The sequence below is a fragment of the Girardinichthys multiradiatus genome, chromosome 5 (genome assembly GCF_021462225.1).
Source record: "Girardinichthys multiradiatus isolate DD_20200921_A chromosome 5, DD_fGirMul_XY1, whole genome shotgun sequence".
In the NCBI taxonomy this organism is placed as follows: domain Eukaryota; kingdom Metazoa; phylum Chordata; class Actinopteri; order Cyprinodontiformes; family Goodeidae; genus Girardinichthys; species Girardinichthys multiradiatus.
Genome location: NC_061798.1, coordinates 26,557,214 through 26,580,183, shown reverse-complemented (window position 1 = coordinate 26,580,183; position 22,970 = coordinate 26,557,214). Strand labels below are relative to the sequence as shown.

General features: G+C 37.6%; 1 protein-coding gene across 5 annotated transcripts in view; it reads left to right on the top strand.

Annotated features, from left to right (window-relative positions):
* Positions 1–22,970, top strand: part of rgs12b (regulator of G protein signaling 12b) — a 76,217-nt gene that overhangs the window by 29,712 nt on the left and 23,535 nt on the right. For all 5 annotated transcript variants that reach the window (XM_047365138.1, XM_047365136.1, XM_047365137.1 and 2 more), the window contains exon 6: positions 19,842–19,863. In XM_047365138.1, coding sequence (XP_047221094.1) covers positions 19,842–19,863 — 22 coding nt within the window. The remainder of the gene's footprint in view (positions 1–19,841; positions 19,864–22,970) is intronic.

The window sequence follows — 22,970 nt, the reverse complement described above, 5'->3', positions numbered from 1 at the left end:
GCATTTATTAAAGTTTAAAGTGAACTGAAGGCACTGAAACGTTAGTTGTGAGGCCTGTCTCAGGAATGACAGATCATGTGACCTGTCTGAGCCAATCATTAGGCCCTTTCTGGCTCCTCTCATTTAAAGGGACACCTGTTGATTCCTCCGTTTAATCAGTTCATCATTAAAGCTGATTGATTGGGCCATATGTGTGTGCTTTTGTGTCCGTGTATATGTATTTAAAGCATTGATATATATATTGCACTAATTGTAACTTTATAATTGTTTTATACAACATAGCATTGACTACTGATTGAAAGGATGTCTTGGTGATTTGTTGTTAGCGCTGCCTGAAGTAGTGGGGTATGAATGTCCATCTGTAGCTTTATGAAGTTTTGACACTGTGGTGGTGAGCTGCTAAGAACATTGTTTAACTGAACGCATCAGTGAGAAAAAGCATTGTCCTAGGCCTTTGACCCAACACACACACACAGGGGTATAAAAAACTAATTCATACCCTAAAAATATGAATAAAACACATTCAGACTGCCAAAGATAAGAACTGCACACAAGTTTATTCCTGTGTGTGTGATTGTTTATTCTCACTCTAAGGAAATGCCTGCACGTTGTTCCTCGTGATATCCCCTGGGAGCAAAGTGCATTAGGGAGGGAAAATCAGATGATAGAACAGAATCAGCGATGCTCCTGTATGTAAAACACCCCATGAGGACCAGAAGCCACATTTGGCTTAGCTGTAATTCAGAATAAACACAAGTATGTCTGTTCAAGCTTCATCTCACGTCAGATTGAAGGTTTTACCACATCAACACACAGAGAAAGCTTACCTGTTTGAGTCAGTGTTTCTAACTTTTCTTGTCTCAGTCTGTTGACAGTAGTTTAGATTTCTTTTTTCAGCTCCCTTGTCTTAATGTGGTGTTTCTGCTTTAAATGAGTCATCATAACTTTGAAGATTGTTCCTTTTGAATTCTTTTGAGCAATTGTGACTCAGTTGATATCAGTCACAAGGTTGGTGGTTCCATCTGCATCCTTCCACACAGTGTTATTTCTGAGCCCCATAATGTCACAAATAAACAGGCCCATCCACATTTATTGGGATTCCCTGGTAAGGATGTGTAAAAAGCCTTAAAGTAAAACAATTAAACTTTTAGTTACTTAGAGAGGAATGTTACTCAGTGTAAAGAAAATCCCATAAAAAGAAACGCAAATAAAACAATTTGTTTAACCAAATCACCAGTGCAACAATTATTGCCTCACAATCCCTATAAAATAAATGTAACTAAACCATTTTTTTTGTCTTTTCTAATTTAGTTTAAGTTGATCAGTCTTGAGGAACTTTTAATTAGTATACTTGGGACTTTCTTGATGTATAAAAATTATTTTCTCTTAGCCACTTAAAAAAGCAAGACAGATATGTTTTAATCTTTATGAGTCAGAAAATGGCTACAAGAAGAAAAAAGGTTCCTTTCCTAATCTGCGTGTATCTAGAGTCAGAGCAATAATTAGAGAGTTTGCAAATAACTGGAACTGTGTCAAACAAGACCCACAAACAGAACAAGTATATCTTGGCATCACGGTGGCAACGTTTGTGGGAATGGTCATTTACAAAGGATCCTTTTATTATATTAGATTCCAGTAAGTGTGGACTGATGTATTAATCCCAGTGTGACTGCAGAGAAAACGTGTTTTAACTACTTTATGTCTGAGAAGATGCAGCATTATGACACTGAAAACGGACACATTTTCGAAGTGTTTCTTCATTACAAGAGATCTAAAAGTCACCTGTTACAGAAGTGAGTTTTTCGGGATCTTTAGAAAGCATAGGTAATACACACGTAGTTAGTGTTAAATGTAGTTTTGTTCTCCCTTTGGCAGAACTTTCAGTGAACCACTCCTGGCCAAACACTCCACAATTTGCTGTTCTTTTTATTTGTTTTTCTACTTTATATTTTGTGTTATATATTTTAATGATATTTTACAGCTGTCTGTGTATGCATCAGATACTCATACTCATTAACATTAGAGTCTTTAGAGACTTTCGAATACTTTTCTGTAAGCAGAAAGTTTTCTTCACTGTTCAGTGATGACTTAGTTACCTGAAAAAATAAACATGAAGTCCCGTCATGTTTTTGAAGTGTGTGTTTTGCCTCTGATTTACCCCCATTATTTTTAGTTGTCACGTATTGGATTAAAGGATGTAAAAGTTAGTGTGACGCTGTATCAGGACATGGTAGGTCACTTTTTTTCTGAGACATCACTGTCTTGTTTTTGTTTCTTTCCCATGCTTAATGATCGCCTGACCATCTGAGGAGGTAAGTTCAGTGCTATATACACAGTGTATGAGGGACTGCACACTGTCAAATAATTGTCAGCTGAATTAATCAGAAAGATGGCCGTGTTGCTTTCCTGTTGGAGCCACTTTAAGCATTCAGCATGCATAAATGAGTCTTCATTGATGCAGTCGAAGCCTCTGCATAGTGTAGCATGAGATTAAGTGATATTACTGGGCCGTGATTGATGACTTGATTATTAGTTTTTTTTTTTTTTTCCTTTTTTCCTTTTAGCTGATCTACAAACCCATGCTTTACAATTAGTCACATATAATCAGTTTTTTAAACATGGCTTTTTTGATTCTGAAGCATTAATCAACTGAAAAACCAACTGGCCAATTATTGTCAGGAGGGTTGTGCGTGTTTTACAGACATAGCTGTACAGCAAAGGCCAGCCATCCTGTAAGAACAGAGAAAAGTGTTCTGGCTGCAAGAACAGAACAATGTCTTTCTGTTATTTTAGCTCTGGGTTGCTAGTTTATTCTTGACACATCATCTGGACACAACCTTTTTCCCATTGGTGGCTGATAGTATATACGAATGCTGCAATAAGAGGGAGTTCTGCAGCCAAGTTCTTGTGAAGTATGAAATGTCCGCGGCACAAAAAACTTGGTTCTTGTTTTTCCCACCTCAAGAAAAACAACATTTCTCTGTTCTTGTGGAGTATGTATTGGCCTTAAGGCTCAGTCCCATTTTACCCCTTGGCCCAACCAATTAAACCAATTCTGTGTTGACACAAACAGGTCCACTAATATAGCCAGATTCCTAGGACTTTCTTTTCTGATATTTCTCAGCTATATATATATATATATATATATATACTTCTTTACAGATAAGTACTTTGTTAAATGTAGTTGACAAAACAGAGATTACAACTACTGAATGCATGTTGATCATTTAAGAAAAAATGTGTTTTGTTTAAGGTTCTTTCAAATTGACTTAGTATTAGGGGCAAGGGGTCAATCAAAATCTAGGGTTTATTTATTTATCTAGGGAATATTAATAAATGGGACTGGTTTAAAGGCAACTTGTTATTAATTATAAAAATATATAGCCTCCTTGATGTATCAAAGTCAAAGTCCGTTTATTTGTCTCCTTTGGGATAAATCTGCCTTGGACAATGAGGTTTAGCATCTAAAATCTTTGGCCAAATCTACAATTTGTTGCATCATGTTGGCATGTACCAAATGTGATCTGTTTTATAACCAAACGTATACCAAAGTTGTGGTGGGTTTGGAAAACAAAAAGACACATGAAAAGAAACTCAATCAATTTTGCACACACTGTGGCGACGATTGTTTTTGCACCACAGTGGTGAACCTTCACTGCCTAGAAGAAAGCAATAGCTAAACCATTGAGAGTTTATTTACTGGCTTTGGTGATGATTTTTCATTGCAAAGGTGATGGGAACTGTCATTGTGAAGGAAAACCACCAGCACCGCTTCTTTACACCCGACATCCATGTTGTTGCTATTCATGCATACACAGACCTGATCGTATCCCTTGGAAATGACTGTGGAAGCTGTACTCAAACCAGATTTGACAAACCGATTAAAAGCGTCTATAGTCTCTAAATTAAGATTCACGAAAAACAAAAACCACAAATGGCAATATTGTCAACAGGCCTTTATTTGCGCAGTTAAATAGGCTGTACCTCAGCTTCACATAATAATCACTTCTTTTACAGTTTAAAATGGCTTAATATAGTTTGCATTTCCTGCTGTTGTGGAGCCATTTAAGCAAGGAGAGATGAACCAAATCATGTTTTGAGGATACATCATCTAATAGAAATTTCTTTCAGTGTTAATGATGAAACTAAAAGCATACTTTGTATTCAGCATAAGTAGGATAGATAGAAAGTAACAGAAAGAGGACTTGGAGCCATGTATAGTCACAAAAGTCCTGTTATTTAAGTCACATGGTCTCAAGTTTAGCTCTTTATCAAATTTATTGCATGTTTTATTGATTATATGAATGATGTCTGAAAACACAGTGGTTTTAAGCAGCCTTTCTCTGTATTGTAGTTTACCAAGGTTTGTTTTATTTTTATATTGGAATTGCATTATAATTAATGTGGGTATGTTTTGACTCAGCATAAAGTGGCAGGTGTTAATAAATAAATGAAGTCAAGTGTGTAGTTTTGTTTTTGATTGCACTCTAGAGACTTGCGGGCAGAAAAAGCCCAAATGCTTCTTTACACAAATTTCTTCTATGGATGGCATTGAAACGTATTAATAATATTTGGATTATTCGCTCAACACATGAGTAAACTTCACCAGTTTATTTCTGACTGATTAACTATTCTGTATCTGGTGGAAATACTGTCCTTTAGCAGCTCTGATCCTCAAAGAGGATATATATTTACTTACAATTTTACTCACCTCAAAATAGACTTCATCTTTATTAGTGTAAAATGAGCTGTTATCTTTCCTCTCCTGTGGGCTTTAAAACTCTGATCTACTTGCACCAGTGTTCTACAACTTTTTAGACGTGTCACTGCCTCAACAAACCCGCATGAAATGTTTGACTTACCTCCTCAGCATGACAGCAAGTTCGGCAGAAGCCCGTAAATGACCCAATTATCTGATTCAGGTCTTTTAAATCAGGTAATCATTGGCCTCCGGAGGACAGCAGTTTCACTCCCAGACTCTGCTCCAGCCCATGTCTCACCTTAGTAACAACAGCAGGGGGCAGTGTTCAGTTTTTACTGTGTGTGAGACGGACACAAACCCAGCAGTCGACTGTCCACCTCTGCGCTGAGAAATGGCTCTTTTATTATCAATGGTTTTCAGGTAATCCAAGAAAAATGTGGCAGTTTCAGATTTTCCTCTTTCTGTAACAAACAAATACATGATGATTTCTCCACTATTGTCATAAAGTCCCCATGCTGTTTGGAGACCTAATGGTTAAATTTGTTGCTGCATTATTTTAAAAGTTGGGATTTTTATCTATTTTTATAAGAAATACATTTAGATTATTTTAGATTTGTATAATTTTTTTTAGGAAGTGGCAGAACTCGTTGTAAAACTAATAATTAATAATAATATACCTATTTATTTAGCATATAAGCATGTTTTAAACCGTGACCAATGGCTTCTACAAAAGCCAAAGTAAAGAATACTAATACCTGAGGTAATATTTGTTTTACTGATCTTAACATTACTATTTTTAATGAATTTGTACTAAAATGGAAATTTTGTTCAGATTTTAAAAAAAATTAAGTTGCCAGTACTTTTACTAAGTATTGAAAGTGCAACAACCATATGAATATTTCTCTGCTCTTATCAACTGATGGTAGCAAAACAAGGCCAAACACAAAACGTTATTTTCTAGTAATATTTATTTTTTTGTTGAACCGACTTTGACAAAAGTCCATGATGTAGCAGACATACACAAAACATTAAGAGCTTTTTGGCTTGATGACATCACCCATTTCCTTTACACACGTTCATTTTAGACGCTTTTTCTTCTTGAGTCATCAGGATGTGATGTAGGCCAACCCTTTTCATACTCCCCTCTTATCTTTGGTGACATGTGAGCACATGTAATTACGGTGTACATCACAGCTCTCCTAAAACCCTGCGTAAAGAGGTGTGAGTGACTAGTCTTCTGAAATCCTGCTGTCAGAATTTCAGCTGCGTGGTTGTCCCAGTTTCAGTGGTTCTTTTGGGTGTGCAGGCTGAGCTGAACATGCTCCCAAATACTGAGCATTAAGGCTCCACTGGACTTCCCCTTTAAGACCAGCAGACCCTGCTAATTAGTGCTTTGGCAGCTGCTTTCGCCTCAGTATTTGTATGTGTGTGCATATTGGTTGTCGGAGGGGTGCTGAGTGCTGGAACCATCCCTGATGTTGCTATGATACCAGGACATGGAAGGTTAGCATTAACTTTAGAAACAATATGGCACAGCATTTGGAGTGCTCTGAGCTCTCATGGGGTAGTGGTGGTAAAAAGAAGGTGAAAATATCCTTTTCTTTCTGCAATCTGTCCTTAAAATTACTTAAATTAGTAGAATAAATGGTTCATGAGTTCAAATTTAAAGTCTTTTTTTTCAATTCCTTAAAGTTTTTGAGTCATTACACTGGATCTGAGCTCAGTAATATATGGCATGTAAAGAACCATTTGCCCTTTAAATGTGAAGATGAGGGGCAGCTCTAGTACTTATTTAGAAAAATGTGTGTATGTTGACCTTCAAATAAATCATTTCCCATTTTGTCAGGTTAGAACCACAAAACGTTCATATATTTAAGTGGGATTTAATGATAGACCAATAAATAAAAGATGTTTTTAAAAGTGTTGTACAAATAAAAATCTGAAATGTGAAGCAATAGTTTGTGTTCAGCCACCCTGAATCAATACTGTTCTGAACCATCTTGTGCTTCTATTAAAGCTCCAAATCTTTTGGGATGCATACGTCTCTACCAGCTTTGCACATTTGGAGACTAAAGTTTTTCTCCATTCGTCTTTGCAAATTAGTTCAACCTCAGTCAGATTGGATGGAGAGTGCCTGTGAACATGGGTTTAGGTTTGGACTTTGACAAGGACATTCTTGCATGTTAATGTTTTGCATAAAGACCTCCTGCTGAATGGTATCTTTGTGCAAAGAGTGTTTCATCCATCAACTTTATCTCCTTGCTGAAGGATAGCATTCCCACAGCATGATGCTGCCACCGTGTTTCAGAGTAGGAATAATTCATCCCAACTCCAAAACTAACTAAGTTGTTTGGTTGACAGATACTCTCACCTGAGCTGTGGGTCTGTGCAGACGAGCCTCTTGGCCACTTCTCTGATCTGCATTTAAAGGTATAAGATAAAATGGAGGTTGAATCCAAATGCATACAACACTTTTTAGATTTTCATTGGTAAAATGTTTTGAAACCCTTGCACATTTGTTTTTGCAGATATACAGTTTTGCATGGTCATGTGTGTTTCTTTCTCAAAACATCCCAGGAGAAAATAGTGATGTATGTGTTTGTGTCACAAAAACAAACAAACATTTTTTCATTATTTTAATTTATTATTCCTTCTTGCCTCGAAATTAGGAGGGGTTAGGCGTTGGCTCAAGGCCATATGCACCAACTCAGCCTTTCTGTGTATGTATGTGCTGAAGTGTGGCATAGTGTCCAGTGAAGTGCCTTTGTGTGCTTCGGTTGACCTTTAACAAAGCCTCCTGAATTAATTTTCCATCAATCTCTCCTCTTATCTCATCATCTGTTGATGTTTTGTTCAGAAATGACTCACATATACACGTATTTGTTCGTTTCAGTAAAAAAATCAACATGTAGTTGAAAATGATCTTACCTGAACACATTTAAGTGTGATTTGAAGTGGGAGGAAGAGGAGAAGGGTGGAGAAGGAACGACCGTGCTGCTGTGTGATTGGCAGGCTGACCTTTGTTCCCTCCCCTTCTTGTGCCTGATGGGGCGTTTCACTATGGAAACTGAGCCGTTCATGTTTGTGCGTCTGTCGGAGAATGGAACTTCCTATTCAGTCTGTCAGCCCAGCGTGTGGAGGAGTGTGTGTGTGTGTGTGTGTGCAAAACAGAAGGAGAAAAACAATCTTATCAAAGAAATTAAACATCATCATTGAGCTACGGCTTGGTTATTTTAAACAACTTCTGATTAGTTAAGCTGTTCTGAGGGGACAGCGGTACTGAGGCATGGCTCCATCCATGCCAGCTGTCTGCATGGGTTTCCTGTTCTAGATTCCTCCTGAAGACTGCACGTGTGGCTCAGATATGTAAACTGAACAGTCGGTGGGTTTCCTCCTCTTTGAGAGGAGAGCAGGATGAGCCTGAGGAAGAGGCTCTCCTTCAAGCGCGTCTGGAACTTCAATACAGTGAGTACCATACACACAAACGCAGGGCGCGAGAAAGTGTTTACCTTGTCATCCTTTTTCTGGTCAGTGTTGCTTCAAGTGGAAGAAAACCAGAAATCTCAACGGAAACTTTGCTTCTCCGCTGTAGGAAAGTTTAGCCTTTCTTCTTTAAAGTTTCTGAAAAACTACAGGAGTTTCACTCTTTGCATACCAATGTCACTCTGCCGTCTGTAAATGAAAAAGATGAGGATAAATGGACCAAACTGGGGAATATTACCTTCTTCAAAGTTCAGAACATGCAGAGAGATGGGAAGGGGATTCCACTGACTTCATCTTGAGGCGAGGGAAAAAAAGGTTTGGATTGGACAAAAAAAGAGAGTAAGGAATTATTGGAAGGTTAAAGAACAGAGGTATTTCTATTGTTTTCAGACGAAAATTGATGCAGTGGTGTCAGGTAGTGCAAGAGTTTTCAAAGGTAAACTGAGACTAAAAAGGAGGCAACTGAGACTTTTTTCTTTCTCTCAAAGCCAGATGTTTTCTGCACCAGAGAAATAGAGAAGAGAAACTGAGGCCTGCGACAAATGGAGACAAAGACAGTGGGAGCTTCTTTATTCCTCCATGCAAAGGCTTCTCTTTTGTGTGTGCGTATTTAACCATAAAGAGAAAACAACTTTAGGACAATGGAAAGGTGGCCTGAGTGAGTCATTTCTAATTAATTTCCCTTCGTCCGGGATGTCGTCCGGCATCCATGAGCCGTTCAGGCAGATGTGCTCGATCAGATTTGAATTGTGTTTATGCCTTTTTTGCTGGTCTGTCTATATTTCAGGCAACAGCCCAAGTATAACAAGACATTTCTCACCAGCTCAGACTCTGACTCACATCTCCTGTGTGGCTTTGTTGTGGGGAAAAACCATTATCTGAATTTCTCCCCGTCAATGAGGGAGGGTATCGATTACTGAGTGCGCTGCGGGGATTTCTGGGTTCACCCCAGTCTGTCACAGAGAACGTCACCGTTTAGGAACTATTGATGTTTCTACTGGTCTTATCCAGCAGATTTCATGTATTAACACCTGTGCTACCTCATTTGACTCACTTTTATTATCATATTTCCATCTCATCGTTTCTGAGTTGAGCCATACTAAAGCTGAGCGGTTCTACCGTTGCCATCCCTGGCAGGATGACTCCTGCCTCCTCAATGGCAGCCACTATTCCACCTCATATTCAAATGTAAACACACAGGCACGCACTCACTCAGACTGTTGGTCCACCAGCTTCCTCCTCTTCTGGAAGTGTGTGTGTGTGAGGGAATCAGTGTGTTACCTTTTAGGGACAGTGTGTGCAAGCTATTTGTTGGGTTATAGGTGTGCCCTCCTTGCAGTGATGCCGCTGTTTACAGACTTTCAAGAGATGTTGATGTTCTTCCATATTTCAGTCATGTTTCACTGGCGCGGTTCATTCGAGGAAAATCTCATGCCTTACCAAAGGTGGCAGTTTAGAGAAGTGCTGGAGCCAGGAATAAGTTCCTGTGGTGCAAACAGTGTTGTCTTTGTGTGTGGGAGTGCATGCGTTGTGTTATCCTTCACAGTCTCCACCACTGATAGACATTTCTGTTCTCTCTGTGAAGTGTTAGTGCTCCCTCACTGTCTCATCACATAAAACAGACTGTCCTTTTCCATCGTCCACCTAAACTGGACACGTTCTGGAAACCCGAGATTGTTTAACAATGGGTTTATACTAATAATATTATGATAGATGTCAGATTAATGGCTGTAGCTCGTACTCTGTGTTCAGTCATGTTTTTTTAAACCTGGAGTGCAAGCTGCATAACTGCTTACGTGAGCCATCTCTTCCTCAGTAGTCACAGCTAATAAAGGAGCTGCACACACAAGGACCAAACCCTCCATGCGCATTAAAACACCAAACCTGACTTAAAAGGGCCAGACTTGTGGCTATAAGGTGTAATTTTATGATCAGACAACTGGAAACAAAGGAACATGTAATCAAACTAGATTTAACCTGTAGAAAAAAAAAAAACAGGATTTATCCTTTCAGACCACACAAACTACAGTGGGAAACGGATCAACAGATTGACTAGTTGTTTAGACTGGTACGTTATTGCTTTTGATTGTGTGTTTTTTTATTGATTGTCATGCATATGGTTATAATTTAGGGCTTAGAGGTGGGTTTTTGTTAAAGCCTATAAGCAGTCAATATCTTACCTGCAGTGGCTAAATCTCTTGGTTTCTTCTGTTAGTATTTATCCAGATCAGTTGATTTTGAAGAATGAAGCTAACAGCTAACCTAAAATGGGCAAAGATCAAAGTGAACTTCTACTGTCTTACAACCACTCTAAACTCAACATCATGGTGGTGTATTCAGGAGCTCTTTTATGGAACATTAAATCTTTGTTTTATATGGACCGGGTGTTTTTATGTTGTTTTTTTTTTTTTGGCTTTTTTTTTTACAAAGAAGTTGCTGTTTATTTACACAGGAAATCTAAAAGGTCTATGATCTTCCTGTATGAAACACACTCTCAAACCAGAACATGTAAAATATTCCGTGCCAGATGTACTACGTGATAAAAAAGTAAGATAGTATAAAAATCGATTTAAAAAAAAAGTGGGAACATTGTACTTGTTCCAGAGGAAGATTATTGGTGGCGCATCACCACCAATTTCCCTGCATTTCTTATCTAAATAATCATCAACTTCTGTGTAAATAGCTGCACAATGCAAAATGGATGACAGTTTATAGGTTCATAAAATAGCATTTGCATAAACTGCTCTCATGCTTATGAGATTGCAGTTGCTTTAACACGATGAAGATCCGTTTAGTTCTTGGTCTCTCTCAGACTGGCTGTTTGCTTCAGCCACCAGGTCCAACTAATCTGGATTTATACTAAATGAAGACTCCCAAGAGAGTAGGAAATTACCACATAAACTTTTAACAGAACTTCACTTGAAAAATTCTGAACTATCCCTTTAAGAAAAAATATTGTAAAAAAACATCTGTTAAATTTCCCAATAGATTTTGTTCTGGTTATATTGGGAGTATAACAAACCAATATTAGCTGCCTAATTAGTTGAACTGTCAGCTCAGGTAGCCAGCCTGAAGTTGACTGCTTCTCAAAAGTGCTGCTCATAACGGTAGTTTTAAAACAGGGTTACCTTAATAGGAGTGACACATGACTCTTCATTAGTTTTCACTCCATGACTATCCATCTTCTATTCCACTGTAAATATTTCCAAACATCCAAATTAATCTGCTTAGAAGCCAAATTTCAGCCAGCCTACCAGCAGTTTGCAGCAACATGTGGGGGGGATTTGCGCTGTGCTTTTTCTTGACTCTTATTAAAAAGAATCTAATCTGTAGAAACAGTGTGTTGAAATATTTTAGCATTTTGAAAACAGTGATTTAGGACTACTTTCATATAACTTGATACAGTTAACCATGCCATGCCTAAGTATCACAGGTAAAAAGCATCATTCCTACCATCTAAAACCTGCACCGTGTGTGAAGAAAAACAATCTATATTTAAATTGGTGCAGATGAGTATTAAGTTGGAGCTAAAAATCACTAAAAATGAATTTTTGATTCTGACCAGAGAGTTTTCTGCGAGTATAAGGCTGCTATTTGTTCAATGTGCGACGGTCTAGCCCACACTATCAGTATTTACCACAGAGGACTTTGTGAAAATAACTTTGCTTGTCTGTGATTGTTTCTGGTATTCAACAACCCATGCCCTCACTACTCTTTGTAAAGTAAGCCACTGTTGTTGTTACATTAAAGGCATCTCATACGGTTAGAGGCTACTTTTATGTTTCCTATTAATATTTGGGTCTGATAAAGCAATAGTTTATACTCAGGCTTTAAAACTTTTCTATAACTAGATTTCCTAATTTATTCTCATTGGCATCAACTTGAAGTAAATAAATAAATAAAGTAAAAAAAAAAAGAAAAATGCATAAATGAAATTAAATGAAGTAAATAAATAAATTGAAACTGAAATTCTCTTCACTAGTTGTCAACATAAATTAGTAAAATGTTCTCTTAGGTATATCTCAAAACCATATTTTGGGGCACAGATATTTACTAAAAATTAGACCCTAGAGATTTCCCCTAATCACTGTAAAGGTAATTAAAATATGCTTGCTTGTTTACTTTGGGATTTCTTTTAATATTAACCAGCTCTATAAAATGTTTGAGAAATTTTTATGCCTTCACGTTATTGTTCCTACACATTAAAGTGTCTTTTCTCTGCTGCTCTCTTATTATCTTTGTAGCATTTTAACTGCTACAGATTTTAAAGATGTTATATTTAATTCAACTGCCAGAAAAAAACAATCAACAATCTAATTTAAAGGCAAGTTAGATATTAGTGAAACTATTGTTTATATTTCAAGGATTAATATTATTTGGTTGATTCTTGTGACCCCTCCATTCAGGTCTAAAAAATCTGGTATTGTGACGAAACCACTACTGACAAATTATATTATTCAGATATGTATAGTAAGCGTCCGGCTGGTTCTAGTTCTAATAGTTTGTGTAATTTAGTTCACTAACGTTTATTTATATAACTCCTCATCAAGGCACATTACACAACAAACATGTCTAATTCATACACAGAAATATGTAATCAGTTCAGTCTGTAACGTGACTCTTTATGTTACTTTTGTAGTCATGGCTTCTTCCTCTCTGAGTGGCCTTTTAGCCACCGTCAGCACAGGACCTGTTTCACCTTGTTTAATGACTCTCTCATACCAGCTTCATCCACCGTCTTTACAAGGTCTTTTACTTTTGTTCTGGGGTTGATTTACACGTTACACCCCAAAACATGTTTATCTCTGCGTCACAGAACCCATCTCCCTCCTGAGCGGTATGATGATAGGACATGCTGTTTGAATATTGTTGTTTTTACAGATGAACGTAGCACCTTCAGGCATCTGGAAATTGTACCCAAGAATGAACCCGACTTGTGGAGGTCCACAATTCTGCTCCTGATACAGTGCCTTACGAAAGTACTCGTCCCCCTTGAACTGGTCAACCTTTTGCCACATTTCAGGCTTCAAACATAAAGATATAAAATTCAAATTTTTTGTGAAGAATCAAAAACAAGTGGGACACAATTGTGAAGTGGAATGAAATTTATTGGATGTGTCAAACTTTTTTAACAAATAAAAAACTGGAAACATTCAGTGGGTTAATTGTAAGATGGTCTGTGGTTGCCTTGCCTCTTCAGGACCCGGACAGTTTGTGGTCGTTGATTGAACCACGAATTCTGCTCGCCTGGAAGAGAATGTCCTTCCACTAGTTAGACCTCAGGCTTAAGAAAACCTTGTTTGTACCTGAATACCTTCCAGTGTGATGCAATTAACATAATTTTGCATAGAAGTGTTTCTGCATGTGTTGGAAAACAGTTATTGCCAGTTATCACAACCGTTTGATGGCAGTTGTTGCCACCGAGGGTGGCACAACCAGCTATTAAGATTAGGGCAATTACCTTTTCACAAATCAATTTTTTAATCTTCACTTGGTTTGATATTATTTTGCTTCCGCAGCAATTTGAACCTCCCACTAAGGGACAAATGAAGCGTTATTATATTCTGTAAAGGCATCTGTCACTGCAGCTGAACTTAAATCCACATTTGTTTCCATCACATTTGGATTTTGTACCAGGAAAACCTTCATCCCATCAACAAAGAGCTCTTTGTGGATATGTATCCTCAGTCAACACAAGTTCTGGGTTTTTTTTGGTTAGACTCTACTAACAACACATTTAGCATATGACGAGCGAATAAATGCCAACTGGTATCTGTGAAAAATCCATAATTTGGCTTTAAGACATTAACAGATCTTCACTTCAAGTACTAATCTAGGCTTTACTGAAACGCTCATGTAAGCTGTCATTTATTATTTCGTTTTTATCATCGATGTTCTAGAAAAATAAGATTAATTTTCATTGGTGTTGTAACACATCTATATGCCTCACCCTAAATATGGATTTTGAGGAAAGGAATTTGAAGAGGGAATGTCTGGAAAACCCCAGTTATTCTCTCTGGGTTCTCAGGAATGACCAGGACCTGCCAAAAGAGGAGGGAAACACCGCTGGAATGACAGAGGAAATTCAGGAATGGTTTGAAGGAAGCTATGGTAATGAGAGACGGAGAAAGAAAGAAAACATGAGCTCATTGAAGAGGGAGAGGGGGCAAATAAAAGAAAGGAGAGAGGGAAAATACGGTGGAAGGGAATTGGATGAAGAAAGTGGAGAAGAGGGGACTGAAGCCCTCAACCTGGGGCCAGACTTTTCCATCACAAAGTCCATCTGGAAGTGATCACAGTAAAAATCTGAATACGCACACATACTAAAAATCCATTTCTTTAGCAGAAGTCAGACATATGATTCAATAGTTTCGCCCAGAGAGAACCCCTCACTAACATACTTAATAATGCACAGATGCTGAAATGTGGTGATGTGAGAAGTGTGTGGTTGGTTCAGTTAAAGGAGCAGTCACTAAGCTTCTGCCACTGGTTTTTAGGCTCTTACCGGTACTCTTTCTCACCTGCCAGCCTCTGCTCTTCTAAGGACTCTCAGATATGTAATCCCACTGATCAAGCTTACTGTGCCATCTGGGCTGGTCAGTGTAGCTCAGGACACGATCCGGACATGTGGATGAGTCAAACCAGCCCATGTGCTGCACCAAGAGGGCAAATATGATGAGATTTGCTTTAGTCATATCTAAATTAAGGTATATTTTCTATATTTATCAGATTCTCTGTACTAGAGTTAGTTTGATAAATATAGAAATAAAAATCTTAATTTAGAGGTATGGTCATCAGGGGTTATGGTTGTACTAATAGCCATACAGTACTCTCTCCCCACATAATTTATCAGAAAGTAAAAAGTTTGTTAATCAGGAAATTATGGGGAAGACTGCTGACTTGACAGCTGTCCAATTAAAATCTTCCACAATGAAGATAAGTCACAAAAGGTGAAAAGCTGAAATACATTGATAGAAGGAAAAACTTTGGTACACAACCATTGCGGTTTTCATTGTGTTTAAAAAAAATCTGATTTACTGAAATTAAATAACTTTTCAGTGATATTCTGATTGATTAAGAGGCACCTTTGATTTTACAATGCCAAATGACATGTGCACTAGACATGGGTGGCTCCATTGCTGATTAATGAACAGCCAGAGACAACATAGAAAGTGGCTCATGTTTAAAAGAACAGTTTAGTAAAAGGTGCTGTTGGTTCTTTGGTAAGTTCTCATGTCATTGTCATGTTGTGTAGACGTAGCTTGGGTTAATTACCTCAATTCAGGATCCGGAGTCAGAGGTTTTCATCATATTTTTCTGGCTAAAAAGGTTGTGCATATCCTGAAATCTTGTGGATTTCAATTCAATTCAATTCAAAGATACTTTATTGATCCCCGAGGGGAAATTAGAATTCCAGTACAACCCATCCAAACATACATCATGACACAAGACAAGGGGGGGACGGGTCTCCGAGGCTTTGCTGCCCACTCACAGGCGCTGCCCTTGCTAGATGAGAAAAGAGGCCACATTAGGTAAGTAGAGGGAAATAAATCATATTTCACACTTTATCCTTAGCAGGATACAGTTTGAGATTGCAAAAAAACCTCAGCACAAAGAAGCAACAAGTTGACAAAACAACATCATGCCGGGAACGGTGAAGGTGGTGTGAGGGGTGCATATGTTTATCTTGAGCATGTGAGTGTGTGCGAGTGAGTGTGTGCAAGAAGGTCCATGAAGCACTGTCACAGAGGCCATTGTCCTTGATGGTACAATAGAAAGTTCATCAACCGGCCAAGTTCTGAGCAGGTCCACAGATGTCCTCAGGGAAGGGAGGGGGGCATATTAAATGTGGAGTCCTGCTAATCTTTAAGTTGTTCTAGTTTTTTTTTTTTTTGTGTTTTTTTTATCAGGGTAAGTTTCGGACTTGAAGTAGGTAGTAAAATCAGGCAAGGGCAGTTTTTTCCTCTTATCATGCGAATGTGAAGCTAATAGTGCAGCTGTGGGAACTTTGACTACTAGACGTTACTGTTTTTACCTCACTGTTAGTTTCAGTTTGACTAATGTCTGACATTCTACTACAAGTCATTTTGTTTCCTCCATTCTGTGCACCGTTGTGACCCAAATACTCTCTGTTTGAATTCCTCGTACTGTATGTAAATTCAGATTTCCACCTGGATATTTCAGTGGGGTGGTGGAGACCATCTGTTAACATTTTGTATACCAGTTATTTGAGTTTTGGTTTGGTTTCTGTTCATTGAAAAATCCACTGAGATTTGAAATTAGTATTTTTATTATTTAACAAAGGAAGTAAAAGGAAAAAACAATTTCCCAGAAATGAAGTTGAAGCAATTCTTATGACTAGCTGTGCAAACACCCTTTATAAATATCCACAAGACTCCCACATGTCTGTGCAGAGTAATTAAATCTTTGCACGTCAATGTATTGATGGCTAGATTGCTTTTATCCCAACAACTGATATTAGTTTGGTATTTTCTGCTATTTGCATCATAGTTTCTTCTCCCCTTCATATGTATTCTCACTGGCAGACATGCCTGTCTCAGGCAGCTGTTCACCCATCCTGTTGTGTCTTGTTCACATCTGTCTTTTTCTGTATTTCTTACCCACGTCTCCTGTTACTTTGTCTGAGTCACACAGGTTTTTATTGTTCCACCGTTAGCTTCATTCCTGATGTCTGTGTTGAAGGATCTCATCCCACCCGAGCATGTCTGGGATACAAATCCCAGCTGTGTGTGTTTGTGTTTCTGTGTTCTGGTATTAGTCGGTGTTTCGCAAACTCTGAATTTTCTCTAAAGGGAGTCTGCTTTATTTTATTATGTGTTGTGTGGGTGGGCGAACTGGCAAAAATATATGCATTTTGTTACATTAAAATCATAATAATGGTTTTATCATGGTTTCCCTATATAAAAACATGGCTCCTGAATTAGGGATATAATATATAATAAATGTAAAAAAATTAAAAGGTGTAATTAGACCTTTAAAGAAAAAAAGTTGATTCATTCTTCTCTGGGAGTAGTCCGTCAGCCTCCATCCTCTATATCCTGACCTGTCAGTATTTATTCACTATACCTTGCAAAGGTCTATCAGACTGTGAGGAAATCTCTTTTCTAGAGCACTCTAGATGAACCCTCACAGGTTTTCTGTCAGGTTTAGTCTTGAACTCTGCCTCGACCTGTCCAAAACGTAAGATTTATTTCTGATTATGTCATTGTTTTGTTGATTTAAATGTATGCTTTGATTTACTGCGCTGAAATGAAATCCCTCCTAGGTTTTCTAGAAGACACCTGAAGGTTTGGGTCAATAATAACTGACAATTATATCCATGTTGAAAAAAAAAAAACAGATATCTGTCTTACTTCCACTGTGAAACAGAGGTTTTAAGCCAGAGAACATCTCTAAACAACCTATGAACAACTTGTGTCAAGCATAATTACCATTTAATAAACACACACTGACATTCGATTTGATGTACACTCTGTCTCAAAGAGTTTTATTGAGCTTAAAATTTTATTTTATTCAAAACATAAACAGCGACAACAACACTCAGGTAAAGTGTGCTTATGTAGTTGGGTTTTTTTGCATTCGTCTTTGTTATCATTTTAACTTTAGCATAAAAGTTATTATTATTATTGATGTTGTTATTTAATCTGTTACCAGCACACACAGACATTAGGTTCTATCTGAAGCCCAAACACACAATCTTCGTGGCATTTAGACTGTTGGCTTTGTGCAAGCAGAGAAGATACTGTTTTAATTAGCTGTTTTAATTAGCTTTGGAAGTTCAGAGGTATGCAGCTCTGGAAAAAATTAAGAAACCACTGCACATTTTTTTTTCTCATATCTGTACATGTATGACAGTCATTGCATTCCAGCGTGTGTTAAATCCAACACTAAACGCTTTGAGAAGTACTGATTAGCTGAATCCAGCAGCAATGAGAAAGGGTGGTAGAGACAAGCCAAGATGAATGTAAATAAGGATTATTCCTCCAAATACTGATTCCTGAGCTCTTTCTAAGTTCAAAGATCATTCTAAAGATAATTATGCTCTTGTTTTATTTGAAACACACTGCATTTAAACATTTTGTCATTTTCAACAGATAAATGCTCTAAATGACAATACTTTATTTGGAATTTGGGAAAAATATTTTCTGAAGCTTATTAAGTAAAACAACCGTGTTTAGTTTTTCTCAGATGTATCTTTATAAATGTTAAAATCAGTCCAATATTTGTTTCTAGAGCTGTATATAAGGGGAGTGGTGGCTTAGTGGTTAGAACAGGAGGTTTGTGTTCCAGAGGGGACCAGGTTTGTATCCCACAGATTACAACTCTGGGTCCCTGATGGGTTAAATGCAGAGGACAAATTTTGTTGTAATGTACATGTGCAATAACCAATAAAGATGATTATTATTATATACGTAAGGCTCTCATTGTGAAGTCTTTACGGAAGTGTTGTCTCAGTTCATCTGCTTTGTGATTCCTATAGAATAGATGCCTATTTAACCATTTCACACAAGAAAACTACTTGCATTGTTATTTTGGCTATAAGCAACCTCATATAGTCCAATGAATCTGACAGGTATGTAAGAAGATAAACAGAAAAACCAGACCAATCTGAAGAGCGCAAACATCCTACTTATATCATTAGCTGCTGGAGGGAGAGAATGACTCCTGCTGTTTCCTTTTCTATATAAAGACAAACCCACGTTCAAAAAGTCATTGTTGCACCGTCATTAAATCTAAAATTGTTGCTTTTTGTTGGTTGAAACATCCCCACTGTATTCATCACTGCTTTTTGTTGGTGTGTGTGCCAAGAAGATTAGGTCTATGAATATAGCTTTAATAGCAATTTAATTTTAAACTGCTAACTGAATATTGATACCAGATTTTACCATGGTGATCATTAAAGCTATAACACTTCAGCCATGCAGTATAAAGGGTAGTTAATGAACCTAAATGTAAACTAGGAAAACAAAAATTATGAGTCTTTGCATCAACAGTGAGCAGAAATTGCTTGTTTTGTGACCCTAACTTTGGGAACCACTGACATAGACGATATCACGATCTCTCTGCTTTGGCAGATTGTCAACACGCTCCAATTCTTAACAAATACGGTAACACCGGCCACTGCTATCTGCTAGTGGTGTCATATGTTTTGCATTCTAACTTTCATTTATAAGTTATTGCCTAAAAGAAACCTGCTCCATTTCATATAAACTGTCTGAAGCTTTGGTTTGAGTGTATATATAGGCACATTTGAATTGACCTAAGGTGTCACATATGCAAACAAACATCTCACTTCACTGTAAAATTGGTGGCATGCCCCGTTCTTCACCTTTTTCATACCAAAACACACAGTAAGCCCCGCCCCCACAGTGAGGAAGTTTCCACGCAGAGCAAGCACAGCCTGTTTACAGACGACTCCACCCACCTGAATACAAAAAGAGTGGGCACTTACCTGTCATGGAGTGAATGTGTGCGTGATGACGGGACCTGGCCTGCAGCAATCTCCATGTGGCTGAAAGTGCATGTTCAGGCGGCTGCCTCATGCCCCTCACAGATTGTGGGAGTCTACATAACTGTGTGTTAACTCTGTGCTAAGGAACAGTCCTAACCCATGTCTCTGTGTTTCTCTTTTCAGTCCGCTGCAGTCTCTGATGGAGGTGAGTACATGTGCCTTTTAAACATTGAACACAGCAGTTACCTTACAGCAGTTACCTTATGATGAATGACACAGTTGGAGTATTATGTTTAGACACTTATCCAAAAGGAGTCTCTGCTGTGTATTTTACAGATTTGCTGCTAAATCTCCTAGTGTTTTTAAGTCATTTTGGGCCCTTTTTGTGTGTTCAGAGCTTGCTTGTTCTTCCTGTTGTGCACTTTTCCTTCTCTGTACTTTAGTTTCTTTTCCAATCTCTAATGAATATTGGTTATTAGGTGTAAATCCACTGTTATTTCCGGGGGGGGGGGGGGGGGGGGGGTTAAGTTAGGTTAAGTTTTGGGTGCAGATTATTTCATTCAAAAAGGTGCAAAAACAGATCAAAGTCAGTGCTTCCAGTCATCTAGAGACAGAGAGCATTCGTAATCCTCTCTTCTTTTCTCCATGTGTACATAGTCTGGTTTAACCTGCTCAGCTTCTTCCCCACCTCTGTCTGCTCTTAACAGTGCCAGATTTGTTGGCAAATTAGCATTGTGTGGAGATATCCAGCAAAAGGTTGGGTATAAGATGTTGATTGTGAGATGAAAGGAGTTGCTTCTTTGCAGCGAAATACAAATTTCAGTTGTTTTTGCAGTACAGAGATAATGTTTCAAAGAGAAGCTGATTTATTCAACTTAGGTTAAAGCTGGAAGGATGCTGGTACTTTTGTTTTTCTCTGAATATAACCATTTTACCCTTTAGCCATATTGGCAATTTGCGATTTTATGTGTATTGTGCCTGCCTTTTCCAAGTACCAATCGAGGCAATCTACCACATGATGTTACGCACCAAACACCATTAATTTGGACCTACCAGGGCAATGTTTCATCTTCACTCAGAAAACTCCCTATCCAAAGTAATTTGCTACACCCTGCTCTAAGGAAATTTTGTTTTATGAGTCCAATAAATAATGTCTTCCAGCAGCGACCTCCTGCGTCATGGGTTACAGTCGCTCCTCTTTGATTAGTCATCTGGCCCAAATGAAATCAGAAGCACAATTAATGGAAACAGTGGCACATAAATTACACAGAATTACATTAAAAGTATACATGAGTAATGAGAAATTGACCTTTTCATGATTTTTCACACCTGTAATATATCAAAATAAGAATACCACAAAAGTAATACGTGTGCCTTAATGCCTTTGACATAGGCACCCAGAGATACCTAACTACCAAGAGAATTGAACCGACCTAAATTTGTTCCCCTCCCTGATGGGAGTTTAGCACCCCGGAAATTTACATATAAGGCTTAACTGAGGGCAGATAGGAGTTAAAAGGAGGTGAGAAGATAGACAAAAGCTTTTTGAAAGTTTGTTGTTGATGCTTAGTATTAATGTAGATGTGTTTATGGTCTTCAAATGACTGTATGTAAGGAGGCAATGAGTTATTCACAAGCAAAGTCAAACACATTCTCTGCTTGTACATGAGGGGTAAACAGTATAAAGATTAGAACATTTATGGTTTTTGTATTGGTGCTTTTTATGATTTAATCGAATTTTGGTTGTTTTTGCCAATTAAAAAGGAAAGCAAAAAAGGTGCAACTCACATGCGTTTTAGCCAGTCTAGCTGCATGGCTCAACAAGCCACTGGGTTTTGCTTTGAGTTTTCAGACTTCAATTTAAAGTGCCATTATTGCAGCTCTTAGATTGAAGAAATAGTTTAATAGTATACAGATATTTTTGCTTCTTGGACCTATTTTACTTTACTATATATATTTTTTAAAACACAAAAGTAGAATAGTTAGTTTCAGGTCGTTAGTGACTGATTTTGCCCAGGTTTCCCATTGTAGCTTATTCAGTCGTTTTATATTGTTAGAATTGATTACTTAAAATATAACTAAATTATTTGTAAAAACCTATAAAAGAGCTGGACCAATGAAGTTAGACCGATCCTTCAGCGCCAAATTTCGATGCCAGTTTCCTAGAGTTACTGACAGGCAAATACATCTCTGCACTCCAAAACACGTTTGTATAAGGTAAGCATCACCTTCTTGACAGATCTATAGCCCGCTGTTGTAATTATGAATCTGAGAATATTATTTAATATTAATATTTTATCAAATATTTCGGTCTGTTAAGGGTTGTCCTGTGAATATCAGCCCAGTAAGGCGATGGTATTAGGACAAAATAGAAAGGTGTGAGACGAGCTCTGACATTATTGAACAGCATAAACTCTGCACACACATGGAATGAATTCACACAATTTCTTAAAATACAAGAATTTATTAACAAAAATAAGTCAACTCAAAGTCAAACATATTTCAATCAACAAACTCTTTACTATGCTAAAACAATCCAACTAAACTACCAAGCAGAATTAAAGAATAGGGAGGATTAATGGGCTATGTACAATATAAACAAGTTGATTAAAGATGATTGGAAATTATGACCAAAAGAGTGATGCAACTTTACCATACAATGTTTATGTTTGAGAACCAAGGATTATCTTGAAGAATCTGGAAGTGAAGTTAAGTTAGTCTTGGAACTAACTTAGGCAATAATCAGCAAACGTTTAGACAACCATTCACAATGTAAGATCAGATAAAATATTATTTTAATAACATAATGTTTTAAATAATGATCTGCTGAATAAAACCAACCTTCTGGATGACTATTTCTCAACGGTGTCTCATTAGCTGCCTTTACTTATTGAAATAATATTTGAAGAAATATTATTAAGGGAGTATTTTGGAAAAGAGCCAAATCTTTCTGGAGAAATTGGGCTTAATGGTGTTTACTTAGTTATCAAATCTAGTAAATACTATTATTCACTAGCTTGAAAACCAACAACCTTTCTGTTGAATAGTCTTTAGTAGCAAGCACGTGTTCTTACCGGTTAGCCGTTAAGCTAACAAAGAAGTGGATAGCTTAGCACCAGAAACAAACACATACCTTTAAAATACCTCGGTTAATAAAAGGGTTAAAATGCATAAGCGCGGACGGCGCGTTATGAGCAATGTTCTGTTTAAAATCACCCTTTAAATAAAGTTTATCTTAACCTTAAAACATACAAAGAACACAACCCGGCACGTGTGCTGCAGATAGCCTGCTAGCACTAAGATGCGGCTCGT